At 56.6% G+C, this 27,399-nt stretch overlaps 11 protein-coding genes across 11 annotated transcripts; 7 read left to right on the forward strand and 4 right to left on the reverse strand.

The window, feature by feature from the left end:
* Positions 1–874: 874 nt before the first annotated feature.
* Positions 875–1,563, forward strand: EX895_005019 (uncharacterized protein; the record flags this gene model as incomplete). The annotated part of the gene is made up of 2 exons (XM_029885613.1): positions 875–1,061; positions 1,160–1,563. The coding sequence occupies 2 exons, from the start codon at positions 875–877 to the stop codon at positions 1,561–1,563; spliced, it is 591 nt and encodes a 196-aa protein (XP_029738179.1).
* A 169-nt stretch (positions 1,564–1,732) lies between these two features.
* EX895_005020 (uncharacterized protein) lies at positions 1,733–2,677 on the reverse strand (the record flags this gene model as incomplete). The annotated part of the gene is made up of 1 exon (XM_029885614.1): positions 1,733–2,677. One exon carries the CDS (start codon positions 2,675–2,677, stop codon positions 1,733–1,735), a length of 945 nt encoding a protein of 314 aa, XP_029738180.1.
* A 410-nt stretch (positions 2,678–3,087) lies between these two features.
* Positions 3,088–4,431, forward strand: EX895_005021 (uncharacterized protein; the record flags this gene model as incomplete). The annotated part of the gene is made up of 1 exon (XM_029885615.1): positions 3,088–4,431. One exon carries the CDS (start codon positions 3,088–3,090, stop codon positions 4,429–4,431), a length of 1,344 nt encoding a protein of 447 aa, XP_029738181.1.
* Positions 4,432–7,771: 3,340 nt separating this feature from the next.
* EX895_005022 (uncharacterized protein) lies at positions 7,772–8,962 on the forward strand (the record flags this gene model as incomplete). Its single annotated transcript, XM_029885616.1, has 1 exon — positions 7,772–8,962. The coding sequence occupies one exon, from the start codon at positions 7,772–7,774 to the stop codon at positions 8,960–8,962; it is 1,191 nt and encodes a 396-aa protein (XP_029738182.1).
* A 195-nt stretch (positions 8,963–9,157) lies between these two features.
* On the reverse strand, positions 9,158–10,855 carry EX895_005023 (uncharacterized protein; the record flags this gene model as incomplete). Its single annotated transcript, XM_029885617.1, has 1 exon — positions 9,158–10,855. The coding sequence occupies one exon, from the start codon at positions 10,853–10,855 to the stop codon at positions 9,158–9,160; it is 1,698 nt and encodes a 565-aa protein (XP_029738183.1).
* A 625-nt stretch (positions 10,856–11,480) lies between these two features.
* Positions 11,481–12,573, reverse strand: EX895_005024 (uncharacterized protein; the record flags this gene model as incomplete). The annotated part of the gene is made up of 2 exons (XM_029885618.1): positions 11,481–12,379; positions 12,486–12,573. 2 exons carry the CDS (start codon positions 12,571–12,573, stop codon positions 11,481–11,483), a joined length of 987 nt encoding a protein of 328 aa, XP_029738184.1.
* Positions 12,574–15,355: 2,782 nt separating this feature from the next.
* Positions 15,356–16,465, forward strand: EX895_005025 (uncharacterized protein; the record flags this gene model as incomplete). Its single annotated transcript, XM_029885619.1, has 1 exon — positions 15,356–16,465. One exon carries the CDS (start codon positions 15,356–15,358, stop codon positions 16,463–16,465), a length of 1,110 nt encoding a protein of 369 aa, XP_029738185.1.
* Positions 16,466–16,659: 194 nt separating this feature from the next.
* On the reverse strand, positions 16,660–18,322 carry EX895_005026 (uncharacterized protein; the record flags this gene model as incomplete). Its single annotated transcript, XM_029885620.1, has 4 exons — positions 16,660–16,666; positions 16,739–16,793; positions 16,871–16,972; positions 17,062–18,322. 4 exons carry the CDS (start codon positions 18,320–18,322, stop codon positions 16,660–16,662), a joined length of 1,425 nt encoding a protein of 474 aa, XP_029738186.1.
* Positions 18,323–19,485: 1,163 nt separating this feature from the next.
* EX895_005027 (uncharacterized protein) lies at positions 19,486–21,354 on the forward strand (the record flags this gene model as incomplete). Its single annotated transcript, XM_029885621.1, has 1 exon — positions 19,486–21,354. The coding sequence occupies one exon, from the start codon at positions 19,486–19,488 to the stop codon at positions 21,352–21,354; it is 1,869 nt and encodes a 622-aa protein (XP_029738187.1).
* Positions 21,355–22,025: 671 nt separating this feature from the next.
* Positions 22,026–22,547, forward strand: EX895_005028 (uncharacterized protein; the record flags this gene model as incomplete). The annotated part of the gene is made up of 1 exon (XM_029885622.1): positions 22,026–22,547. One exon carries the CDS (start codon positions 22,026–22,028, stop codon positions 22,545–22,547), a length of 522 nt encoding a protein of 173 aa, XP_029738188.1.
* A 378-nt stretch (positions 22,548–22,925) lies between these two features.
* On the forward strand, positions 22,926–26,375 carry EX895_005029 (uncharacterized protein; the record flags this gene model as incomplete). The annotated part of the gene is made up of 1 exon (XM_029885623.1): positions 22,926–26,375. One exon carries the CDS (start codon positions 22,926–22,928, stop codon positions 26,373–26,375), a length of 3,450 nt encoding a protein of 1,149 aa, XP_029738189.1.
* Between the last annotated feature and the right edge of the window lie 1,024 nt (positions 26,376–27,399).

Below are 27,399 nucleotides of genomic sequence, written 5' to 3' on the forward strand. Positions count from 1 at the left end.
CAGCGGAAAAATTCAGCCTGCGGTCGACTCACAGAAGCTTCAACAGGATCATTGCAGCAAGCAATTCCCGCTTTCAGCTCGTTTTTTTTTCCGGCAGCAAGCGACTTGTAGAACAGAATACGAGGTCGGTGGTTTCTTCTCATGCCCTTCGCTTCCACCAGAGTCGCTGGCCGGGAGATGCGATTAGCCGTTCATCGCCGAAGTCAATCTGGTGCTTTACGTTCCGCAAGCGTGGGAACGGCGTGAGAAAGGGCCAGAGCCTGCAGATCGCCTTGTTTGATTCCGCCGTGGGCAGGCTCTTGCCTAGCTCTTCATTCAGCAACACAGCCTTGGGGCGGGATGCCAATTGAAAGAGGCGTCCGGAACAGCGGGTGATTCGTGGTTCGACAAACTGTAATGTACGTGCATGTCTTTGTCTCATCTTGAACTTTGTTTCTCAGCACGAGCTGGTTACGTCGCATCCGTGCACCCTGCGTGCATGCCGACGGCAGATGGCAGACCGGAACGGAACGCATTGTTGCAGTGCTAGTGCCGGGGGCTTATCGCCTCAGATCCGTGGATGCTAAGGCTGAGAGGCATCGATAGGACCTGGTTGGCCGGTGAGGATCTGTGAAAGTCCTGCGAAGCAACAAGTTTCGATGCAAAGCCATGCGAGCCCAGATCGCGTGCTCAACTCTGTCGTCGTAAATATCGGGATTCGGTCTGGTGCTGCTAATCTCGATTGACCAAGTTGGCGCAATCCTTGGCCTTCGCACGCGCCATCGACCTTGGTCGGCTTCAGGCCACTGCTCGTCCATTCGGAGAACCTTTCGCTCACCGTCATCACCATCGCCTGCCTGGCTGCAAGCAATTGCTGCCAAATTACGAGGTTAGCATGGCAGTGCCGGAATCGTCGGTGCTGCCACCTCAAGCGCATGTCGTCAAGCTGAGCCAGCGAGACCTGCTCGACTATCGAGCCGTGCAAAGGACGTTTGACGGTGCCTACGCGCGGACCGCCCTCGGTCAGCTATGTTATGCAACGGTGATTCTACGTCTATTCCAGCCCAAGTTTTTCTACGTCGGTGAGTTGGCCATCTGCGTTGCAGTCGAGACCAAAAGCGTGGACAGCTGATCGGATCTCTACTCGGCCTCCATCTTGAACGTGATCCGCATCAAACAGGGCTGGTGTACGCGGTGCTCGGCATGGCGTTCATTCCCGTGGCCATCTTGCGTTACCGTATGGCGGTCAGCAATGCACAGCGCTTCTTGGCGATGGAGGTGGTTCACGCGCAACAGGCTTCTCCGCAGCAGAATCCGGCTCAGGACTCAGCTACAGGACCACCCCAAGATTCAGCTCAGACGACGAACCCGCCTTCGGCAGCGCAGTCAGACCTAAACGTAGCTATGGTTCGGGACGCCATTCGACAACAGAGCGCAGCTGAGGACGCAATCGACCAGGCACCAGCACCGGTGCAGACTGTTCTACGAGAAAGCTTTGTCACAGCAGGCTCCATCGTAGCCGGGGCGACGGCATTTGTTGGTCTCGCCGAGATCGCGCTCCTGGTGCTCATTCTTCGTGTATAGGCCAGCTACCGCTCGCTCCAGAAACACCGGAATCTTGCTCACACACCCTGCAGAGCATTGACACGGCCTTGAGAACACTATGGTTTACCACTCCGTCTACGCATGCAAGCTTCTCGAAAATATTGGCTAATGAGAGCGATTCAGTCGTCTATGATCTACACCACGTCGACTATGCGCGGAGCTTATCCAGCGAAAAGTTCCACAACGCTTCGAGATTCTCTTGTGGCTCGAGCTGATCCCACAGGTGGTCTCTACCGGGCACTTCGTCGTAGATGACTGGCGTTCCGACGGCTTTGAGCGCCTTTTCGAGTCGACGTGCGTGGTCGACATCCACCGCCGAGTCCTTTTCGCCGTGCACAATGTAGATGGGCGGGAAAGCTCTCCTCTGCTCCCCCGAGCTCGCATTGAGGAACGTAACGACGTCGGTCTTCTGAAGCCAGCCTTGATCGCGCTGCTGCTGTGAAAAGAGGAGTGAAGGAAAGAGCGCCTCTTGCTGTGCGTGCATGTAGAATTTCCTGCGATGTTCCACCGCCGCCGAGTTGGCGGTCACCGGTGCGTCGGGGTCACGAAATTCAGCAAACGAGTCCGGGTCGTCCTTGAGCAAGCCGCCGAAAGGGATCTGCCTTTCGAGGAAGAATGGGTGGTCCATGGTGGTGATAGGATAAACCGCAGCGATGCCCTTCACCTTTTGCAAATGCTCCGGCTTGGTATTAGGACACATGCCCAGCCCGACCATCAGACACTGCCAACCTCCAGCACTCGATCCGCTTAACACAATCCTGTCCGTGTCGAGCTTCGCAGCATCACCCTTGGCAGCAAGCTCGGAGGGCAGCCTGTCCACCACAAACGCGAGGCAGTCCTCCATATCGTGCTGGATATCCGGCACACGAACCTGCGGAGCCAAGCGGTAGTCGGTCGAGACCACGGCGATGTTGTACTTGTCGACGGCACGTTTGAGGTGGGGAGCCATGGCCTGTCGTGCGCCTTGGATCAGCCCGCCGCCGTGCCACCAGACAAAGATGGGCAGCGGCTCGGAAGACGTAGCATCGGGAAGGCAGAGGTCGAGCAGGATGGGTACCTCGCGCTTGGCGAATTCGAACGTGATTGTGCGCATCTTTGCAGAGACAGAAAGAAGGGAGAGGAGGAGGGCGGGGAGGATCAATGCGAGGCTAGGCCCGGCTATATACCAAAAAGTGCGAAGCTCAAGCTGCATCCTCCTCGGTTTTTCTCTCACGGGATGCTTCCGCGGCTGGTCCGTGCTGCTGCGAGAATTTGATCGGCAAAAGTGACAAGACCCCGAGGAGCAGATACGGGCGGAGCGAGCGGCCAAAGCCACGCTTGACACGCGCGCCCTGATTGCAGAGCGCCGATTTCATAGGCACAGCCAACGTGGCTCAACAGCGACCGACACCAACACTCGGGTGTTGATCTACTCTCTCGCTCTCTTTCTTCTCAACACACCCACACACATCGACCGGTCATCCACATAGGTTACTTCCTCAAACCCTTCCTAAGTCAATCGTCATGCCGTCGATACAGTCGGGGTCGGCCGGCCTACTCGGTAGCCTGTTTGAGCGAGCGCAGGATGCCATCTTTGCGCTCTCATCCTGTTTACCCTGCACGCCCGAGACGTCGGTGCTGAAGCTCAACGGGCGCAACTTCCAGATCGTCAAGCTGCTCGGCGAAGGTGGCTTCAGCTTCGTCTACCTCGTCAAGGACCAAGACTCGGGCCGACTCTTCGCACTCAAAAAGATTCGATGCTCATCGTACGGCGCCGACTCGTTCCAGGAGGCGATGAAGGAGATCGAAGCGACCAAACGGTTTCGATCGCCGCACATCATTCCCATCTACGACAGCTGTGTGGTGCAAGACGATGCGGGATCGGGCACACTGTTTGGGAACCTGCCTTCGAGCGATCCGGATGGCGGAGGAGGTCGCGGTGGCGATGGAGGCAAGGTGATCTACCTGTTTTTGCCGTTTTACGAGAAGGGTAACTTGCAGGACGCGATCAATGCACACGTTGTGCGTGGGACCCGATTTGGTGAGCGCGAGATGCTGCAGCTGTTCCTTGGCACGTGTAAAGCGGTACGGGAGATGCACCACTACCGGCTGCCCAACGTGGGCGCGACACGCCGCAGCGCAGAAGCGTCGTCGATACCGCGCATGGAGGTGACGCCTCCGCAAGACCCGTTCGCAGACTCGCAGGCCGAAGCGCCGCTCATCTCGGGCAGCCCTTTCGCCGACGACGACAACGAAGAGGATGACGGCAACAATGCCTCGTACCCTCCGAAGCCGAATAAGGGCAAGGCGCGCGACATGGGCCTGGACTCTGCGGGCGCTGGCGGCATCGCTAAAGATGGCGGCGGTGGTGCGGGCGAGCTGCTGCCCTATGCTCACCGTGACATCAAGCCGGGCAACGTCATGGTTGCCGACGATGGCAAGACGCCCATCCTCATGGATTTCGGCAGCACGATCAAGGCACGTGTCTACATCAAGACCCGCAAGGACGCCGTCGCGCACCAGGACATGGCCGCCGAACGCTCGTCCATGCCCTATCGCGCACCGGAGTTGTTCGACGTGCCGACGGATACGACGCTCACCGAGTCGGTCGACATCTGGTCGTTGGGCTGTTTGTTGTATGCGCTGGCGTACTTGCACTCGCCGTTCGAGACGACGCAGACTATTGAGCAAGGTGGTTCCATTGCACTAGCCGTGCTGAATGGCTCGTACAAGACGCCGGCGGAGGATCCGTATTCGGAGAAGACAAGAGAGGTGATCAAGCGATGTATCCAGGTCAAGCCGGACGAAAGACCGGATATCGACCAGGTGATTGAGTTGACCCAGGCTGCTCTGCGCGGGCTCGAGTAGGTCAGTGTGAGAATGTGTCGTACGTCTCGTTTGTCTCGCACTTGCAATACAGCTCCTTTCGACACCAAGCAAATCTCCTGCTGCCTATGAAGCATAGACCAGGCGACTGATAGGTCAAATTGTAATGCTATATATATACAACATACTTTCCGTGACTCATCTAAAGGCACTCTGCCCGAGTGGTTAAGGGGTAAGTCTCGAATTGAATTGTTCGATCGTCCTCTGTGACGAGTTAACTTATAGGCTCTGCCTGCGCCGGTTCAAATCCGACGGGTGTCGACAATATATGGTTTCTTTTTTGGCTCTTTTTCCTACTTCGACTACTCCAGACTGGGAGGAAGGTGTTGAGTGCTGCAAGTGAAGATGTGCCTTCTTTTTTGAGGACTAAGAGGTGCACAGCTTTCGCTTTTGCATGAAGGTTGGCAAGGACACATCACGGTGGAAGTGAACCACCGCCGGGGAAAGAAAGCAGATCGTACGAGCGCGGTCCTCTGAAAAGAAACGGAAAGAAAGAGGCACCGAAAAGGGGAGCGTGTATGTAAATAAACATCGAGTGCGCTGCCGTGGAAGCCATTCTTGTTGGAACTGCAACTAGGGCACAGCAAAGAACTTGTAATTCGGCTGCTTGATGTCTTACGCATTGCGATGGACCTATTTTGGTACCCCGCACTAGGGAGCCACAGCGATGTCGCACCGTCTCGCAGAAACGCGGACAAGAGAGCACAGGATCTTGTTCAGGAACGAAAAGAAACGAAACAACCCCTGACTCGGTCCCTGTACGGCACGTGAGCAGCAGTGTCGAAGCACCACCGCCTGTAAACGAGAGCGGTTCTGTGGGGCAGGCGCAGGAGGCTGAGCTGAGGTTCGAGGGAGAGAGGAGGAGGAGGAGGAGGAGGAGGAGGAGGAGGAGGAGGAGGAGGAGGAAGCTCTTCAGGTCGCCCGCCGGCCGGGCAATTTTTCTGTCTTGCTGGATCTCAGCTCAGCGACCGACGAATAAACGGACGGGGACGCGCGCGCCCGTTTTCGAGCTGCTGCTGCTGCAACTCGTTTACCCCACGTCCATCGTCCCTCGCCTAACCGCTTGCTGCCCCGCGTGAACGATTTTGCCTCATCCACCATCTCGCCTTCTCTCGTTTGATGCCTCTCAATCGTGCAGATCCGTTTCTCCGTTCTCCGCACTCCTGCCAGCCGCTACCGGGGTTTGATCTTGCAGCACCACCGGCTCAAAGGAGGTCACAGCCGGTCGGTCTAGAGGTCTTTTGCTTGCCGGAAAGTTTTCTCCTGTTGCACCCCGCACTTTTTCTTTCGCCTGCCTTTCGTTGCGAACGCTCGTCAGATCTGTCATGCTCTTCTGGCTCCGTCGGAAACGCTATCTCCGCACACAATCCTATCTGCCCCACGCTTCTTGCGGCAATGTACTACGCCAGTATAGCACCAGGGAGAGGGGGTTGTCAGCGTCTTCACAGCTTCTCACCCTGTGATGACTAGCGCTTGTTTAGCGAGCATCCGGAAATGGGGCTGGAAGGTAGAACCACATGGCGATGACCAACGAGACACCGTAGGCGTGACACACACACCCCCCGTCAAGCCCGCAGTCGAGCGCATGCGTAACGAAAAGCCGTCACTCGCCTGCGGGGAAGAGAGAGAGGCTTGCACCTCTTGGCGCATCGGCTGGATCATGCCGAGGGACGAGCGTTGGGCATTGTCATCCACTTAACACCGCCTTTGGCGAGTTCCCGCGTCCCCATAACAGAGGAGCTGTGGTCAAGTGATTCGAGCTGCAATTGGAGATGTCCGCATCGCTGCTCTGTGGCCTTTGCAGACTCGGAATGGATACCGAGGAGCCTGCCGAGCCGGCATCAGAGGATTCGTGCTCGTCAAGTAGAGTGACAAGCAGTAGAGGCGACGAAATGAGATCCGCCTCAGATTCCCTCTCAGCGAGTAGCTAGTCGTCATCTCAGGGCTACTACTGCATAGGTGCATCTGTGAGCGTTTGCGCTGGTTGTTGTTGTTCTTGTTGCGGCGGGCCGACCATGTGGTTAACCCGGAGGCTTGCTTCCGCAGGATAATTCAAGCGAAAGAGCAGCGCTTTCGTACTCCGATGACTTGCCATCATTTCCGGCCGACCCCACGGTTGGCACAGCTCCGACTCGTCGTTCCGCCAGGGTCGTCCGTCCCCCTCGGCTGTCTCGTCCTTCTCTGCCTCGCTTAGGCCACGAGCTGCTACTACGCCAGGAACGGCAACCAAAATCGACTCGCCATCAGCGAGACCTGCTACGACAATGGCCACCTGCATGTCCCCTGCAAGGTTTGTCAATGGAACTCTCACTCGTGCAGTGCTAGGGTTCGCTGGCCTCGGCGTTGGGTCAGCAGCCACTCCTCGAACCATGTTCTGAGACCGAAATAGGCTATGGACAGTGGGTCACTCTTGTGCTCCATGAAGGCATCGCGAGTGTAATGAAGTCGAAGCGCACGAAGCTTGGTGAGCAAGGTCTAGCTCCTTCTGCAAGGTACGATGAGCTGTCTGTGGCTTGATCATAACCTAGCCTACTCGTATCCTGCTTGTCAGTTTATCAGACGATTTCAGCCTTCCACTCCCTTCCTCGACTACGGGGTGCATGCACCCCGCTCTGCAGGTCGCAATGGAAAGTTGCACGAACTTACCCCGCAACGAACAACTTCCATCAGATGGGGGCCCCACGTCGCGCTTGCGCTGCTGTGCTGTTCTCTCTCCCCCGCACAAATCTCCTCGCCACTGTATCGTGGCAGGCGATGGTGCATCCCGACGTGTACGTTGCTGCTCCCCGAGCTCGCATCCGTCTCATCTTAACGCAAACTTTTCCCACGAGATGAGACCTGCACCTCTGTGAAGCCACTCAACTCTGTTTCCTCTGCGCATTATGCGCAAGGGCAGTCGCTCGAACACCCTGCCTACTTCCGCGTCTCCACGAGATGAGAGGCAGAGTACCCCGTGACTCAAGACGCGTGCGCCCTCGCTGTGCGGTCGAGGGCTTGGTACGACTAGTGTGAATTCTAATCCGCTAGGTGCATTTTGTGCTACGTCCATTACCGTCCATCTGCCCTCGTGTTTGTTCGATGAGAGCGTGTGCGCCTTTGCTTCGTCCTGCCCTAGGTCTCGTGTATAAAGAGGGGGTCGCTTTGAGCATCCGCACCGGTCCCCCTTTAGCTCAGCTTGGACCCATCCCTCTCCTCCTTCCTCGTCCTTTGCCTCTTCACCTATTCCACGTCCACGCTCGACCTGCTGAGATTCCTCCCAGCGGGCTTCGACGACGTCCATAACCCCCTTCCATCTTGCACCTCATCTTCTCCGCTATCGACAATGTCGCAACCAGCTCCCACCCCGAGCTACATCCCCGCAGAACAGCTGCAACAAGACGTCAGCGACAAGGACCACAACAGCAACTCGTCGCACCACTTCCAACGCGCGCACCGCAAGAATGGTGAACTCGAGCTCGGTGTCACCGAGATCCTTCAAGGCCGTAGCGATGTACCCAGCGCCCAGGTAGCCCAGTCCGCCGGCCTGTCCAACTGGTCCGGTCGTGTGCGATGGGAGCAGGCCGTGCCCCGACTCATCCCTGCGCTGGTTGCCGAGTTCTTTGGAACCATGTTCTATTGCTTGGCCGGAGAGATGGCCACTGCCGGCTACCTTGTGACGACCTACGGTGGTGCGCCGCAGGGCAATTTGACCATGATCGGTTTTGCTTATGCCTTTGGTATCATGTTTGCGATCGTCGTTTGCGCTACCACGTCCGGTGGACAGTTCCACCCCGGTGTCACCATCGCCCAGGTCGTGTTCAAAGGTTTCCCCGTCAAGCTGGCTCCGCTGTACATCATGGCGCAGCTCGTTGGTTCCACGGTGGCCTCGCTCATCGTCATTGGTTCGTGGCACGACGAGCTGATGAAGATTACGCACTTGCTCAAGGCGACGGGAAAGACGGCTGTGATCTTCACTGCAGAGGGCCCTGCTGGTGCGATTGCGCTATTCCCCACACCGGGACGTTCGATGGGATCGATCTTTATCAACGAGTTTTTCGCGGATGTGCTGGTCGGCATGATCATCTGGGCCAACCTGGACGCCGCCAACCCGTTCACCGGTCCGCAGGTGGCGCCTTACACCATCGGCCTCGGCTTCGCCATGGTGGTGTGGTGCTTCTCTTCGTCCAACATCGCTGCCAATACGGCGCGTGACCTCGGCGCCCGCTTCGCCTGCGGCATGTTCTGGGGCTCCGAATGCTTCCCTGCCAAGTACTCGGCCCTGTCTGCCTTGACTAACATCCCCGCCACCTTGATCGGCGTCGGCATCTACACGTTCTTCCTCTCGGACACGCGTCGCCCCCCAGCCACGGTGGCGCTCAACCACTTGCACGAGGACCACGTACGATCCATCGAGCGAGCCGAGACGCTGCATGCAGAGATGCTTGATCAAAAGATCGCCCAAACCATCAGCCGCGGCGGCGACGCTTCGGCTCTTCAGAAGAAGCGCACCAACCTCAGCGTCAAGAACTTCTAAGCTGAGCGGCTATTTCGCCCAAGAATCGGTTGCTGTGTTTTCCGTGTAGAATGTCACCGCTAGTAAATGAGGTTATCGTTTCTTCCTGATTGACAAAGATACTGTGTGATGTTTTCCTGTTCGTTTGCTGAGTGCTGAATGTTGTATACTGAATGCTGCATACTGAATGCTGCATGCCTTTGAAGCTGTCGAGCATCACCACTCGGCTTGATCGCGCGCAGCTTGACTGACCAGCCGGAGCACCGCCTCCTCCTCCTCAATCAGCTGCTGCACGAAGGCCAAGCTGAGCTTGCATCCGTCGTAATCCGGCTCAGATCGAATACCATTGCTTGTCTGCGCATCGCTACGATGCGATTCGAGGATGCCCTGTGCCGCAGCGAGGTGTCTACGAGCCGTGTCGGTTTCTTTCCGACGCGCAGTGCACAGATCAATCAAGATGTCTCGAGCTTGCTGTTCGTTCTCCGGCGACACTGTATCGCGATATCCCGCGAGCGTCTCCTCCCACTTTTCCAGGTCGGATATTCCATCCTGAGCACGAAACGGCACCTTCTTTCCCGCTTTCACTCCGGGCTGAGCTTTGACTTTGGCGATTTTGCTAGCAGTCTTGGACGGTGAAGAGGAGCCTAGGTCGAGCGCGGCGAGTCGCAGTGCCGGGATGAGTCGATGGGATGGGTGCGCAGGCTCAGGGTAAGGATGTGCGGTGAACTCGCCCCAGTAGCCTCTGTTCTGTAGTAACTCAATCTTTGCTTCGCCATCCGCACCTTGCGCCTTGAACAAGCTTTCCACTTGCTCGTCCATCAGCACATCGACGTATCTGCTCCCACGCCACGTCAGCTCGTCATCCGCTGCCTGATCGCGCCCAAACTCCAATTGAGCCGGAAGCACAAACCCGTACTCGGAAAGCAGATTCTCGTTTGAGTGCGGACCGTAGGTGATGAAACATTCGTCGCCAGGCACAGCTACGCACGTTTCAGCGTCAGAGCCGCTGGGAGCGTACATTTCAAGCCCGCCGTCGGCAGCATAGCGCACTTTGCACTCGAACGACGGATCCGAGGTGTGGTTGGCCATGTCGAGCATGGGTGCGAGGGTGAAGTTGTCCGCATGGTCTGCGAGACAGAGTGGGAGGAATACGCAGCGCGTGTTGACGCACAGCCACGCCCAGAGGAAGGTGTCGACATCGATGGCGCGGACGAGGGCGCGAGCTAGGTCCGGATTTGAGGCGAGCAAGACTGGTTCGGCGAGCAGGTCGCAGTTCGAGTCTCGGAGGGTGCACAAGCAAAGCCAGTCTCGTTCGAAACGTTGGCGCACTTTGCGTTCTAGGTGCTGGCTGTGAGGCGGTAGTGCTTGGAGCAAAGATTGGAAGAAGCGCTGTTTCCACGTCGCTGCCGCCTCAAGCTCTTCGTCGTGCGCAAGTCGACGGGCTAGCAAGAACCACGTCAATGGCACCGTGTCGAACCTTTCCGGTAAGGTACGGATGAACAGCTGCAGAGCTTCGTGCTTGCTTGTTGTCTCTGCGCTCGTTCTCGTTCGTCCCAACGCGAGCTCGAGCTGAGCTCGGGCAAGAAGCAACGACAGCAACTGTGCAGACGATAGCCTCCGTTTGCTTTTGCTCTTGTGATCACTCCCTGCGATATCGACAGCACTTGGAAGCGTGTCTGGATGCAAGAACGACTTGTAGCTCTTGATGTTAATCAGCGTGTCGAACGGCAATGTCAGCACTGCTTGCTCTGATTCGATGCGACGGGTGAAAACCAGTCCGCGGCCTGCAGGCACTTGGTCCGAGACCTGAACTAGAAGATCCTCTTTCGATAGTTTGGAGTTGGCCAGGCTGAGCGAGAGCAGTTGCGTGAGCAGCCTGTTTTGCTCTACTACCGAGCTGCTGTCCCTCGCCATATCCGAGTCGAAGCCGGGTCGGGCCCAAGACCGGTTTCTTTCGTTTTTTTCCGCTTGTTGTCTGCGTCACGCCAGCCGCATCTCGACTGTCTGATCTCCAAAGGTCCCGTGACGACCGATGAATGTCGTGATCCCTTAGAAGGCGTTCAAGCGGTGGTGAGTGTCGAAGCTCCTGCGAGAGACAGAAGTGGAGAGCGTGAGAAGAAAGCGATTCGGAAGAATCTCCGACGAAGGGCACGATTGATATTTATAAAATTCAGGGTCCTTCCAGCAGCAGCCCGGAGAAGAAAAAAGTGCCGAAGGGAAGCGTTTGCTGGTCCGTGGGACAGCCATTAGCCGTACTCTCGCAAAGCAACCGACGAGCTAGACCGGGCACGAGTCTGCGGTACCGTACAGTGACTGCCGCTGCTGCGACGCAACCACTCAGTCACACTTCAGTCTTTTCAGGCACACTGATTTGGGAGAGTGTGGGTATATGGGAGTCGATGCTACAGCGTGAAATGCAATGCAAAGGGAGCAGGGTCGAGACAGTAACAAGAGACGATAAAGGGAATTCGTGCAGACCGGGACCGGTTCACAAAACCCAAAATGGGTCCTGGTTCGCACGCTGAGGAGTACTGGTTCCTCAAGACATGCGGCCGTGAACGCTGAGAGAGCTGTGATCGAGAGGTGTCGCCGATTCTGTAGTGGCCTGAGAAGCCTCGGAGTCGGTACTTTGCGGCTTTTCGATCCCGTCCGACTCGGCCGCATCGTAGATGGTTCCCTGTGTCATGTCTTTGGGCAGAAGTTGACCGGGATAGAAGGGGATGAAGATGCCAATAGCGAAGAGGATCATGAGACCATCGAGAACGTCAAAGTAGACGGGCGTCGTCGCAAGGTGGCCGAGCCAACCTTCGGCCATTTCGACGATACGGTAGATGCATCGAACGAGGATGAATAGTGTACTGACGCCAATGACAGCGTTGAGGATCTCGACCTTGCGGTCGGGTCGCTCGTGCCTGGGCAGCTTGGCCCACTCTCGAAGACGTCGCAAGTTGTAGTCGAGGTAGAGTAGCATGAACGGCGCTGTCACCACCACTTGCACGCTCACACCGGTGATCATCACGTTACTTCCCGTATCGACCTCGCTCGGCGTCTCGGCCTCGGCAGAGAGCGCGCCACCGACCGCTTGAACGATGAGCGAGAACAGGTCGCCAATACAGAAGCCGATCACGTAGTACTTGCGCGGGATGCGCGACCACTTGTTGCCAAAGACGTCCATAACATTCTGGAACGCCATGTAGTTGGCGGCGCTGATGAAAGCGGGACTGAGGATGAGGCAGATGGTCTGCGCGATATATCCGTTCCTGTCAAACGGGTCAACGTGGCCGTACGTTCTTGCGATCCACCCCGCAGTCTCACCAGCTGCTGCGACGATGGCCACGACCATAAACTTGGGGAAGCCGCGGTGGAATGCAAGCAGGCCGAGGAGAATGAACATCACGAGGCCGAAAAGTGACGAAAAAACGATGCCCACCCAGAGTTCTGTAGGAAAGCAGAGCACGTAGCGAGCGAGACAGACGGCGGGAAACGGTGGTCGTCAGCTTCAAAATGCGATGGAGGGCGAGTGCGAGTCTCGTCGTCGACTTACCTGGCCGAAAGCCGTAGCTAGAATTGGCGGCGTTGCAGACCGAATTTGGGTCCGAACTGACTGAATGGCAATGCATTTGCGAGACCATGGTGGCGGCTGAGGAGACCTGACTCTGGTGGTCGTGGACACGTTTCAGTAGCTAGAGATGCAGGCAAGTGAAGACTGTGCAGCAGGTAAGGGGACGCTACTAAGGAGATGGATGTACGTATGTAGAAAGTAAAGCGTGGGAAATGGCCTCAGGATCGTCAAGTCTTTATACCTGGGATGACCTTGATCCACGAGGCTCCGAGTCACAACGTGGTGGGCACGGGTGTCAGACACAACGCTCATTCTCGATGCATGTGCAGCAGGTCTCAAGATTTGGCTCAGGCCTCGAAGCGTAACGTGTAACGAGAAACTTCGCAGGCCATCTCCACGGGATTAAGAGAAGGTTTTGTCAGAGGTTGTGTGGGGCCATTAAGCTCCGAGCGAATCGCCGCAACTCTAAATCAGGATTCACGAGAGTACGACAACCCTTGCTGCTTCGCATATCAACCTTGCTCGGGGGGACGTTCATCGAATCTTCTTGAGAGTTGCAACACTTCGTCTGCCTGCACTGCCCTGGGGCTCCTTCATGCTTAGCATAAGTAGCGACCATAATCATGACCGGCCTATGAGGGATTCGTACATACAACTCGGTCAATATCTGGTACCACTCTGTGTTTCTCATCAGCGCTCGCTCGTCAAGATGCCGCCTGTCTATGAGCGCGGCGCGGAGAATTATTCTTTATTTCACCGAGGCTTGGCGCAGCACGCGATGCTGACCGAGAGGATTTTCCACCGCTCAACTGCAAAATGACGCCCTTTTCCTTGACGAAAGGGTTTACAGTGACCGTTCATGCACACTTTCTTCTCAAATGTCGTCTTTGCCCCCTTCCACACTTCGACCATCATCGCGGTGACAACGATAGAGCCAAATGAGGACAATCGGTCTGAACGAGACCTTGCGATCGCTTTTGCACGCACGGAACCGAGAGCGCCAGCGCAAGTTGCAAGGAGCTGCAGTTGAATCTCCAAACGTCATTCGGTTTAGTGTGCCTCGCCTGGGTTTCGGAAGCGGACATCCGCTCGCGTTTCGCTACCAAAGCAAGCTTTCGGACTTTGAAACTTTTGTTTTTTTACAAGGACGACTCTCCGTTCCTGTGACCGACATCACCTGCCCACGCGCAAACAAATCAATCACGAGGTCGTCCGCGGATTTTGCTTCAGATCGAGGAGCTGCAGTACCACAGATGCGAGGCAGCGAGAGCCCTATTTCAACTTGAGCTTTTTTGCGAGGAGTCGACAGTCGACAAGCTTGTTGACCGTGACGGCAGTCGACCCGCCACCGCAAGCAAAATCGCATGGTGAGCCTTTATCGTGTGGGCGGCAAGTGGTGGCCGCGAGTGCCCGAGTATAGGTTAACATACAAGTTCAGACGAGGTAGTGAGATGGCGGCCAGGTCACAAAGAGTCACCGCGACGAAAACCACGTGGCTCTGACCGCGCGCGGCACTGTCGGAACAGAATGCATCAGATGTTGCCATGACCAAGAACTGCTTGGTGGCTGTGAACTGGCTTCGACACCACCATCTGAGAATGCCGCGCCGTCGACCGTTTGTGATCGACTCCGGGAATGGAGCTTGGGCAGCGTGCAGATTCAAGTGACCGGCGATTGCGATACGCTTGTCTGCAGCCCGCCATGAGGTTATTCGAAACGCTCCACGCCCGACGTTGATCCACAAACAGTCGCCAGTAGGTGTTGCGGGAGGATTCAAGGGGATTCCCACTTTCGAGGCTGCGCATGGGTGTGCAGAGGTGCGGAAATGAAATGCTCTCGCAGCCAAGCATCAGCATACACAGCCTTGCGCTCAAGCAATGAACACGTTCGGGAAGGTCCGAGTCGGAGCGTATCGGTCGGAAGCTATTTTTCAGTGATAGTTTGTACCGAAATACCGAGCTCGAGCTTGATAATGAATCCTGTGACAAGACCAAGAGGCGTTTTCTCACGCTTTGACCCAGCCTTTCAAGACCCTCCGTGGGGACTCCGCAGGGTGCTCGTGCATGAACGGTGGCGATCTCTCCGAACTCGTCCCGCTGCTCTACACAAATCACAATCGTCTGAACTTCGCGCTGCTTTCTTCACCTCCCAAGTGACTGTCTGGGAAAAGCCCCGAATCCTTAAAGGTGAACGCGAACACAAGCTTGCTCGATTGGGCTCTGCCTGCAACCACCAGCAAACTCCGTACTCGACACGACCGGATCTTGGCAACCCTGCTTTGCATTGAAACCGGAACAGCTGCACCCTTGCCCGTGCGCATCTTTTCCCGTCGCCTGCCTTCTCTAGCCGACCTATCGGAACTGGTTTGTGGACGGCGACATGACTGACAAGGAGTTGGTGCGATGGTGGCAGCCTGAGCTAACGTGACAGCCGAGCTCGGCTGCTCGAAATCAAGCCAAAATTCGTCCATGCACATGCATCGTCTTACTAGAACACTCGATGCGGATGCACAAAGCAAAACCCGCGCGACGGAGCTTTCGACAGATGAGGATCTACGCGGGGCTCTTTTTTTGGTCCTTTCTTTCTACAGCGGTCAAGAGAAAGCGACACAATTCGTGCCGGACCAGCCAGGGCTTCTGTGCTGATCATGCACTATTTCACATTTCACACTCGCGTTGAAGAACAGGAATGGTGGAGGCAGATGACGTGCCGGTTGCTTGGGTCTGGCCCCATCTTGGGTCCATTTCCACTTGCTTGCCATCGGCATTGCTACTCAGAACAGGTATCGCCATCATCGTCCTGACGACCACCACCATCACGCCTTTCCATCCGACACCGACAAACGATCCGCAATGTCAGCTCCCGCACAGCAAGGTCCCAAGGTGCTCCTCACCGGCGTGTCGGGCTTTGTAGGCTCGCACGTCCTCGACCAGCTGCTCAAGTCGGACCGCAACTATCACGTCACCTGCGTGATCCGGTCCAAGGCCAAGACTGAGCCTTGGCTGTCGAGGCAGTTCGCCGATGCCTTCGGCAGCCGCATCGATGTCGTCGAGGTGTCTGATCTGCTCGCCTCTGGCTGTCTCGACCAAGCCGTCGAGGGCAAGGACTACATCGTCCACGTCGCCTCGCCTTACGTCCTCACGGCCAAGAACAACAAGAAGGACATCATCGACCCGGCCGTCCACATGACGCGCAACGTGCTCGAAGCCGCTCTCAAAGCCGAGAACAGGGCCAAAGCAGCTGGCGTCACACCTCAACTCAAACGCATCGTCGTCACCTCGTCGTTTGCTGCCATCCTCAACCCGCTCAAGGGCATCGAGAAGCGCAACTATACCTACACCGACAAGGACTGGCAGCCCATCCAGTTCGCGTTCATGGGCATATTCTACTCTCCCCTGGCCTACCTCATTTCCAAGACCCTCGCCGAAAAGTCCGTGTGGACGTTCCTCGAGCAGCACAAACCGTCATTCGACGCGGCGACCGTCAACCCGCCGCAGATCTATGGCCCGATCATTCACGAGGTCAAGTCCGAAGACGCCATCAACACGTCTTCGGCCGAACCGTGGAAGCTGTACAAAGCCGGTGGACCCAAGGGAGACGGCAAGGTGCCCAAGGAGAGCCTTTGGTCATTCTGCGACGTGCGGGATGTCGCCCGTATCCATGTTGCCGCTCTCGACAACCCCAACGCGCACAACACGCGCTACCTTGCTTACGGCGGAAGCATCTCGTGGCAAGAGGTGGCCGACGAGATCCACGACAACCCGGAATACCCACAGGAGCTGCGCGACCACATCCCCAAGGGCAACCACGGCCAGAAAACCCGTCCAAACCCGCTGGCCAAGCTCGACACCAGCAGAGCCGAGAAGGACCTGGGCATCCGGTTCCTCGACTGGAAGGAGTCCGTCATCAAGGGCTCGCTCTATAGCTTTGTCGAGATCGAAAAGACTTGGTCCCAGCAGTAGCGCCTCGAATCTCCCTACCTAATTCTTCTCTGCCCCTCGGATACCCTCTCTGCTCGATCTCGAGCCTCTCGTTCTGTCTGGAAGCTTGATTCTCGTTGGACCACTGGAAATACCAAATGCTGTGTTTTGTGCGAGCTGAAATCGACTGATGACGGGTTTAATTGCTGAGAATAGTTGTAGCTGTAACATCCCGGTCAGGTCCTGCGAAGAAGAGAGGAATTTAAGTCAGCAACAATGAAAGGAACGTCGAGACGCTTGCACACTCGTACTTACTCGACACGGTGACCGCTCGCGGCCTGTTTGGCGGCTTGAAGCGCGCCCAATGCAGCTGTTGCAAATGAAAGAGGAACGACGAATCAGCCTTGGCTGCAACTGTAGAGCCACATCCGAGCTCAAAGCACATACCTCCTACACCACTTCCGTCCTTGGCGAGCCCGATCTTGACGCGCTTCTCTCCCTCTTCACCGATCAAATCGCGTAGAGCTCCTCGCATGCGTTCCTCAAAGTCTGATATGCCAAAGCAAGTGCAAAAAGTCGCGTGTCAGTATACACCATTTGGAGGGGGGAACTCGACACGGTTGTGGCGGAGTACTCACATGGATAGTATTCGATGACGCTTCCGTCCATGCCGACCTTGACGCCGGCGTCGTTGGGCCCAGCACTCTTGACATTATCGGTCTGCACCATGGTAGCAGCGATGGCAACAGCGCTCAACCTTGCTGCGCGTGTGCCGACGACCTTGCAAACGGTGCGCACCGTTTCGATGTCCTCGGTGGAAACGTGCTCGTCCTTGATCTTGAGCGTCTGCACGAGCACCTTGCGCGTAGGGCTTGATGGCGACGCAGCGTCCTCCTCGTCTGCCTCGATGGCCGACATGTATGCGGTATCGAAAGCGTATTGCGTATTGAGCAGCTTGGACGAGAAGCCCTGGAAGAGCACGAGCTGGTCGATGAGATGCAGCAAAATACAGCGCGCCACCTCGCCGAGGTACATGCCGCTGATCATTTTCTCAAAGATGTGGTTCCTTGGACGGATGGATTCCCTGTCGACCTGGTTGTCAAAGATGGTGACGGGCAGCGCTTTGCGCTCGTCGTCGAATCCACCCCATTCGGTGTTGATGACCATGTGGGTGATGGAGCCTTCTGCGATCTTGAGCTTTTTGATTTTCGAGATGTCTTCGAGATAAGCTCCGTTGGTGCCCGTTCCGAAGATGCAACCCATGAGCGCACCGTTGGAAGCATAGGCGTGCGCAAGCAGGGCACCGACGGTGTCGTTGACGAGAGCGCTGCACTTGACCTTGATGTGCTTGCGGTCGAGCGCGTCCTGCAGTAGTCGGACGACATCCTTGCCGGGAGCGTCGGGGCAGTTGAAGCCTTTGGTCCAGTGGATGAGGTGGCCGCGGTCGATCGCCGACTGCTCGACGGGGAAGCTGAATGTAAAGCCGAGATGAAGCACATCTTCGACCGAGGTAGTGCCAAAGTCGGTGAGGAAGGTGTCCACGCTGGTAGCCATGTAGTCGAAGAGATCGCGAACGGGACCCTGCTTGAGCTCGTCGGACACCTTGTACTTCTCCTGCTTGATGGCGAAAGTGCCCTTTCCGTCGAGAGCCACCTCGCAGACTCGCAGGTTGGTTCCTCCCAAGTCGAGTGCGAGATAGGTGCCCTTTTCCGAGCCAGTGGGCACACCGGTGACGAACGAGGGGAGCATCTGCATTTCGGCACCGTGGTTAGCGAGGCCGTAGTCGTAGAGCTCCTGGAAGCGGGCGATAAGCGATTCGAGCAACGGCTTGTCGAGCGTAAACTGCTGCTCGATCGCCTCGACGGCTTGCTGCCTCGATACAGACGGAACAGCCGGCATCGTCGTAGATCTCTGGATGCGTGGTTTGGAGGAGGAAAGAAGGAATCCAAATGCGCCAACACGGGTGATTCCGAAAGACGACGTCGAGGGAGAGAAGGGCGGGGCAGCAAAGGACGAAAGGTGGGGGAAGCGAACGACACTTTGGAAGATGTGAAGTGATGCTTTGATCAATGAATGGCTGATGCGCCCGCTCTTTTGCAAGATCGATGCGATGCGCCGGAGAGATTTCTGTTCACAAGTGCGAGCGAGCGTCAGGGTCACGCACAGCTGCCTCGCTAACCAATCAAGCACCCACGGAAGACAAGGAGCGGGACTTGGGTTTTAATTAATTATTATTTTGGCAACAAGAAAGCAAAGTAAGCTTGGCAAAAAGCGACCAGTCGAAGGCGGGCGGGCCGAGCGAAATTGTTTCAAAGATTTTGGCTGCAGTAGCAGCAGCGGCAGTCACTGACCGATCTTCGGTGGAACTCGTTCTTTTCCCTGCTCTGTCCATCGAGCGACACATTTTCCCTGACAAGCACGAGATACGTCAAGGTGCTGCGATTTGCAATTCAATTTTGACTCGCTGGCTGTTCCCATGCAATCCAATTCCTGCTGCTGTTGGCCTTCCTGTGCTTGGCCCAGCACTGTCCGAGGTGCGAATCCCCGGTCATGGAGGAAGTTAAAAAAAGGCACAATCACATCAACTCTCATGCAGCCACTTGCCTCGTGGCATGACCGCAAATTCATTGACTCCCCCGATGTCATAGGAATCGGGCGAGCTTGGTCGGCAGGATGGCCGATGCAACGAGAACCGACAGGGTCCTCTTGATGTCGCTGTTGAAGCCAGTCTTATTTGATCACGTTGCTTTCGATTCGAACACGTTCCTGCCCAAGTCTCCTTCTCGTTGGATCACCTCACTCTCTCCTCGAGGCAGTACACTGTGGTCTCGGCAGCATGCTCTGCAGTGCTGGTTCGCACCCGAGCCTGTCTTCCGAATGACGTTCCAGCCCCTTGAGACTCTGCATTCAGCTGTTGGCGCGTTGTCGTTCTGTATATAACCTCTGTGTCGAGCGACGGTGTAATTCGACTCGACTCCTTCGACCTCACTTGGTTAGGTCACCTCTTGCCATCCTCACTCCGTCCGGCAGTCGACTCGTCGAGTGAGCCCATCTGAAGCAGCATGCCAGCCATCACTCAAAGCCTCGGGGCCTCCAGCGCCACGGGAGCGCCAACACCGTATCTTCCCGGTCCTCACCTCTTGCCACCAGACATCTTCCACAATCTCGGCCAATACTCGCCTTGGTTTCCTGCGAGTCCTTTGTCGGCCCATGAAGACACCTCGATTCAATGCACGGTGACCTTTGTCAGTCAACTCGAACGACACGGCTCCCGCTATCCTACCGGAGGCGCGTACAAACAGCTCCGCAAAACGCTTCGTCAGATCGCCAAGCACCTCGAGCGAGTGCCCGAAGCAGGAGCACATGGCAACCCGACGGAAGGGCTTGATCCACACCTCGAGTGGCTGCGGCATTGGGTTGAGGCCAAAAAGTCCGAGGATGGAGGCCTGCGCAACCGTCTCGGCAACTCGGAGCTAACGCCCTATGGCCAGTTTGAAGCCTACTCCTCCGGATGGCGCTTCTACGAACAGTATGCTCATCTTTTTGACGACACGCGAATCGAAGTCAACACTGACTTTGATCTCGAGATGGACCGCAAGGACGTCAAAGCAAAGTCGCTGCTCGACCTGGTCTGTTCTACGCCCGAAACATCCGCACCTGCCACCGCTTGGTCTGTCCTACCTCTGTTCTCGCACGTCCGGCAAGGCGTGTGCCGCGTCCTGGGCTCAGGTATGAGCTCCTCTTCCGCGAAGCAAGGTCGCCACCACACGCAAAGACCCTTCGTTCGTGCCTCTGGCGCAGACCGCGTCGTCACCACCTCGCGTTTCTGGCTGCAAGGCTTTGCACACAAACACTTCCGCCACGCTCCGCCCGAGTCGGCACCATGGCCTCAGAAAGGAAGACCGGCGGTGCTCGATGGCCTCAAGAGCGGCAAGCCCCATCGTCGCATCCGCGATCTGCCCCAGCCCAACGTCATCATCCCCGAAGCACGCAAAGCAGACAAGCTCGGCCAGGTGTTTAGCAACAACACGCTCGACGTCTACACCTGTTCCGCCTTCGAACGCGACTATCGCGACAATGCGCAGAGTCCCGCCTCCATCAAGACGGCTGCATTTGCGAGCAATGCTACGGCACCGATCCGTGCCAGACTGGCGAGTCAGCTCGGTGTCCGACAGGGCGGAAGCAAAGATCGACGCGGCGAGCGGCTTCATCTGAAGCCGAGTCAGGTGCAGCAGCTGTTCAGCCTGTGCGCCTTTGACACGGTGACGAGGCTCGATCCGTATGGCTTGCTCTATAGCCAGCCAGAGCGCAACGAGGGTGCCATGAGCCCCTTCTGTGATCTCTTTGAACCGCAAGAGTTTGAAAGCATCTACGAGGTGGCCACCAACATGGAGAAAGACTACGGCTTTGCGGCGCACAACCCTCTGCATAGAGCTCTCGCCACGCCATGGTTGCGGGAACTCCTGGCAAGGCTCGAGGATCGTGCTCCGGTTATGACTCCGCCCACTTCGATCAACACCACCCTCGACAAGGATCGGGACACATTTCCCATCCCATCTGCGCAGGGCCCAAGAGCTTTTGTCGACTTCACCCACGACAATCAGCTTGCGCCCGTGATCGCTGCTCTGGGACTGTGGGACGAGGAGCACGAATGGGTGACGTCGCTGACCACGCCGTTCTCTGGAAGGTTGACGGTGGAGAGGCTTGAGTGCGGGCAGGACGACTTCATTCGCATTTTGGTGAACGATCAGCCTGCTAGTGTTTCAAAAGGCAGCTGGTGTCCCGACTCGGCTTTATCTCACAGCGATCAACTTTGCCCGCTCTCGGTCTTTGCTGAGCCTTTACAGTGGGTTGACCAGCCTAGCGAGTGGGAAAAGTGCTACTCGAAGAAGGACAAAAAGAGGCAGGAGAGCGAGTCACAGTCGAGTTAGAGTCCGCTTTGCCATCATACAATTGCTGAGCAGAAGATCGTTGCGAGCTCCAGTGCATAGCGTGAACAAGTCTGACCTTGATCTTTGAGCTTCTTCTGGTGGATATAGGCCGATCGGGCCAAGGACCGCGTTTTGACCCGATTAACCCAAGGAAGAAAGCGGACGAAGAAAATCAAAAAGCGGAAAAAAAGGTCGTCTGCGGCAAGGAAAGAGCTCTCGTAAGCTGGTCGCAAACATTGCCCTTCCCTCTTTCAGTCTCCTTCCTTCCCTCACACCAACACCATCATGACATAGTTTGGCATCCTTTCCGCAACAAAACTGTACGTATCCGATCCCGAGTCCTTTTCGAAGGCTACTGCTGCTGTTTGCCCTTCTTGGTGCTTCCATCCGGCAATGAGCGATCGCGCTAGGTTATTAAAAGCGCTCAATTTATCTGGCACCTCTTCGCCGAGCCCTTAGCTCTGATGGCAATGCTCTCGGGCTTGTCATCTGCTTTGGTCGATGCCGCAACTCTTGTATTCTGAGCCGTCTGTTCCCTTTGGAGCAACTTTCCATACCCAAAGTGGTAGCAGCAGTAGTAGCACTAAGGAAAAAAACACCGTCTTCGGGCTTGCAAGCTGATTTTCGCCTTTGCATCTCTCTACTTTGCGCTGCTTGCAGTATTGTACACAATGTTTCGAGCATCACAAATCACCTTGTTCCGCTCGACGCTTCGTTCTCTAGCGTCGGCGTCCAACCAGCCAATCCCGCCCGGATCCGAGCTCAACGCAGTGAAGCGCACCGCCGCCACCATCCTCCCGCCCATCAAGCTCTACCGGCGAATCATGCGTGCCCACCGAAAGCTCGACGCAGATATGCGTGCCGTCGGCGACAACTACGTCAAGGACGAGTTCCGAAGGCACAAGGACATCGACAACCCGCTGCAGATCATTGGCTTTCTCAGCTCCTGGAAGATGTACCTCGATCAGCTGGAGGTGCATCAGGGTCAACCGGGTGGCTTCCGCGGTCAGCGACTGGATGCACAGCTGCTCGAAAAGATGTCAGACGAGCAGATCTATCAGATTCATGAGCTCATGACAGCTACTCAGGAGGCATACTCGGACCAAGCACGGGCTCATCCGCCAACTCAGCAGCGCGAGATGGCTGAAAAGGCGGCGGCGGAGGCTGGCATGTCGGTCAAGAAGGACGAGTAAAGTCACTCTCTCACTCGCCTTGCCACAATCTATACCTCTCATCACTCGCAGGCACGTCGGTGCCTCTATACCTCTCATTCCTCCTCACTTGTTCTCGTCACTCTCTTCGCATTGCATCTTTTCGTCTGTCAACTTGCTGTATTTGTAATTCCATCATCGCATCGTTGCTCTCACTCGGTGTGCTCCAACCAACCTCGTTCTTTTGCTGCAATGAGCCATCGACGAAGTCGCTCAGATGTCGTGAGAAAGACCGGAACTCGGGTCCAATTTTGAGCTCGAGGCCAGAAAATTTCAGGAAGAAAGTCGTGTGCCGTGGTTGGGACCCTTGTCCGGCTTGCTCCCTACCACCTCAACTGCCATCGCACGCATCTGAGCAAGATGGGCCATCACAGGGGCGCAGAGGGAAGCCCTTCGACCTGTGTCACCACAACCAAAGATGGTCTCCGCAAGACTCAGCCATACTGGTACGAGTTCCAGACGTACTCCAAGCAGCGCTGGTTTGGGCGCGAGCTCATCGAGATCATGACGACCGAGTTTCGTGATCGAACCAAAGAGTACTACGTCTGGGCGATTCACAAGGGTATCTGCACGGTCAATGGCCAAAAAGCTGGCATTCACCAAGTCATTGGCGATGGCGATAAGATCTGCAACAGCGTCCACCGTCACGAGCCGCCCGTCACGGACGAGCCGATCAAGATCATCCACAGAGACGACGACGAGGGGATCCTCGTCATTGTCAAGCCTGGCTCGATACCTGTTCATGCTGCTGGCAGGTACTTGCGACACACGCTCACAGATTTGCTTCGAACAGAGCATGGGGTCGAAATGGTGTACACCACCAACCGCCTCGACAGGCTCACAAGCGGCATCATGGTCTGCTCGACCAAGAAGGAGACCGCTTCCCGGCTCGGAGCCCAGTTCGCCGCCGGCCAAGTCAGCAAGGCCTACGTTTGCCGCGTTCGAGGCCAATTCCCCAAGGGCGAGATCGCCTGCAAAGAACCCATCCTCACCATCGACCGTCAGAGCGGTGTCAACATTGTTCATCCCAAAGGCAAACACTGCGAGACCATCTTTGTGCGGCTCTCGTACGACGCCGAGACCGACTCATCTGTGGTCTTCTGCCGCCCCATTACCGGTCGTACACACCAGATTCGCGTGCATGTGCAGTACTTGGGCCATCCCATCTGCAATGACCCCATCTACGGCCACGACGTGTGGAGCAAAGTGGACCCGTCCGCGTTTGCCGAAGTGGTTCCCGACCAGTGGAAGAAGGTGGGGGGCGAGATCGGTCAGAAGGAGGTCGAGATGATCGTGGATGCGATCAAGGGCGACCAGGACGGGCAGGAGGACTGGGCGCGCTGGAAAGACGAGGTGCTGTTCAAGGACATGATTGCGAAGGAGGGGTTGGAGAACGTCAATGTCCCCGGTCCTAATGGTCGGTCCAGTCGCCCCTCGGACGAGCTGCTCAAACGTGCACTGCAGAAGTTGGAGCAAGAGAAGGGCGACTTACCCTCGAAAGGTCTCAATCGTCCGCTCGACATTGAGACAGCGTGGCAGAAGCGCGTACGCGAGCAGTCGTCCGACTTTTGCGCCGAATGCAAGATCCCGCTCTTGCCAGACCCCAAACCGGAAGAGCTCTACATTTACCTACATGCGATCAAGTACTGGACAGACGAATGGTCCTTTGAGGACGCCCTGCCCTGGTGGGCGCGAGAAGACTGGAAGTCGACCACACCGCACGGATCGGGCACGGCTGCAGGAGCACCAGAAGCAACACTGCCACCAGGTCTAGCGGTCGCACACAAGACTGAAGCACAGCTTTCGAGTGCTGCCATCTCGACCCTGATCACAAGCGAGATCGAGGAGAAGGCGTCCCGGCTGGCCGAGCCGCAAAAGTACGCCAAAATGGATCAGGGCGTGGAGCTCACGCAAGTCAAGCAGCTGGTGGATTTCGCTCCTATCGACACTGCTTCCCTTTCACTCCATGACTCGATCATCACTGCGACAGAAAGCATCAACGTTCCCATCGTCTTTCAAGTGTTTGGCGGATTCGAAGACTTTGCACAACGCGAGATCCTTCGACAGACGCTTGCACGCGCTTCCAAAGGCAACGATGCGCTGGCACCGTGCTGTGCCACTTCGTCGAGCATCCACTCGGGGCATGTCCGAGTGCACGACCACCAGCTGGCCAGGTACGCTCTGCAAGCGTACTTGGATGGTAAGCTGGGTATCTCCAAGACGGCATATTTGTTGACGGCGGTGCACGAGTTCCCACGTGAACTGGCCCAGGAACTCAAGCACGAAAAGCACATTGGCGGTGCCAGCAAGAGGGCCAAGTGGAAGGCCAAGGAGCTGCGCAAGGCGTTGGCCAAGAAGGAAGGCAAGAAGCTCGGAACGCAACCGACGACACCTGGAATGATCGCAAAGCCATCTATACTGCACGCCGATGACAACAACCACAGCAGTGTAGCATCTGCACCGCCCGCCGCTCCTGTCGCGACAGAAGTGCAAGCAAGAGGGTTCGATGCACCCGCTCAAGAAGACGCGACGAGCTCAGCTACCAGCGAAGCCGAGACGGACGAGGGTGCGCCTTTTCCTTCTGAGGCGAAGTTGCTTCAGCTGCTCGACGATGCGTGGGAATCGTCGCGTCCGCAGCTGGATCACGCACTGAAAAGCTGGAAGACCCTTGTCGAAGCTATATCCGGCCAGCCTGTTGCTGCCGAACAGCGCACATACAGAGCGAGCGTCGATCGAGCGACGTACAACCTTCCGAGCCTCAACTCGCAGACCATGGAGCGGTACGTCGGCGAACTGGCCTGGGACTGGCTCAATGGGTCCGCCAAACCGAACACGTGTGTACCCACGAACTGGAGAGTCGATCTGGAGAAACCGCTGCTCGACATCACGCTCAAGTTTTTCCCCGGCTTTGGCATCGGGGACGAGTTCGAGAAGGAGCTCAGCGAGGACGATGACCCCGCTCTCAAATCGGAAGGGCAGATCGCGTTCATGCTCAAGCTGCCTATGCCAGTAACGCCGAACGCTCGACGACCAGCCGGACGTAACGCACTTTTGGTCGGAGGCACGACTATGGCCGAGTACCGCGCTGCGTCTCTTGCGCTTGCTCTGCCGTTACCCACGGAGCGGAAGAGCCCGAACGGGGTTGAGGCGGGGCACAAGCTTGGACCGCTGCGTGTACTGGAGCCGTGCTGTGGTCATGGCTCGCTCGTGTTCGAGACAGCGGCGATGATGGAAGCGCGTGGGTTGCAAGGCCAAGTGTTCGGATGCGATGTCGACGACGAGACGGTGGAGCGCGCACGTCAGATCTCGACGCTCGCCGGATTCTCACCTGACGCGGGTGCAGTTCAAGTGCACCTCCGAGGGCTCGACGGAACCGACGGCGGCGCGCTCGAATCTTTTGTCGGCGGGCGCGGCAGCATCGACGCCATCATCACGGACCTTCCCTGGGGTAAGCGCGAGAAAGCGTCACAGTCGCTCTCGAAGCTCTACCACTTTTTCCTCGAATCGTGGTTCCCCATCCTGCGCACAGGAGGATTCATTTTGACAGTGACCGCGGAACATCGAACGCTGTCGAGGGCCCTGGCAGTGTTCGAAACGACGTGCAGGAAAAAGAGGATGGGCGCGTGTCTCAAGATGGAAGATGTCGGGATGCTTGAAGGGGGACAGGAGGGTGTTGGCGACATGACAAAATTTGAAGACGATAAAGTAAAAGCACAGGGTGTGCTCGAGGCAAAACGGAACGGACAAATGAGGAAGATCGAGATTGGATATCATGTGTATGCTTTCCTCATCCGTAAGGTGGCCATCTGAGGCCGGGGAGCAATGCCATTAGAAGTATGATCGGCAAGGATGTCTGTGAGTGCTGTTCACCATCTCGGTATGAAGGCAGAGTAGGCAGCCGCCCCTCAGGACTGAGTGCTGCTGCTGGCCTTGTCGCGAAGCCACAACCCGCGTGGTCGAGCGGAGTCTGTCTGGTGTGCATGGTTGCAGATGCAGCCTACCTGCCAACTCGCACAGTCGGACCATGTGCAAACAAACATCAGAAAGTGGACGGCGAGGCAGTTGCACAACGCTGAGTCGCGCGATCTTGACTGTCACTTTTTGGAAAGCAGAAGGCGGTGCAGCAAAAAAAGGTTGCTGCCGAGAGCTACACGTCGCCACATGGTCCTTTGTTGCAGAGCAAAATGAAAAATAAAATAAAAAGACCCACAGCCTCATTTGGCGGAGACTCAACGGAATTGCCGATGGAAGCTGTGAGCGTCAGATAGGTGTGAAGATCTTCATTGTGTGATTATCATTGTGGAGAGAGAAGCCACAAGCAGATCTGTAAGGCGAAATGCACTAATGCCCACCACAGATTCGATGACGACGCCCAGCTCGACAACCGGACACGCAGGGGCAGCTGCTGTTGCGATGACGAGTCTGACGGTGAGCGCAAGCAAAGGGTGCTTGCTAATGCTTGCTGACCGCAAGTCGGAATGACCGTGCTGCTGACTGACGGCAGCATGGCGATGGGTAGAGAGGCCCTTGGCAAGCCGCGGGGATCGTTTGACCGGCAATGCCGTCTCTCGTTGCTGTGCCTGAGAGAGAACATTGATGTCCTTACTCCGTCACAGTGACGCAGCAGCGACAAGAGAGAGATCGGCCATTTTGTGTTCTGCTGCCGTCTACCGTCTGCCGGCTGCCGCGTTTGGTTCGATTTCTCCTCTTTTCGGCGTACGTCATTTTTAAATAGTCTCAAAGCGGAAATTTCGCAGGAACGGCACACAGCCTTGTCACACTCACAACAGGAAAGGCAAGAAGAACGCACTTTCTTGTTGCATCTTGTGACAGG

Source organism: Sporisorium graminicola, chromosome SGRAM_5, assembly GCF_005498985.1.
Source record: "Sporisorium graminicola strain CBS 10092 chromosome SGRAM_5, whole genome shotgun sequence".
In the NCBI taxonomy this organism is placed as follows: Eukaryota; Fungi; Basidiomycota; class Ustilaginomycetes; order Ustilaginales; family Ustilaginaceae; genus Sporisorium; species Sporisorium graminicola.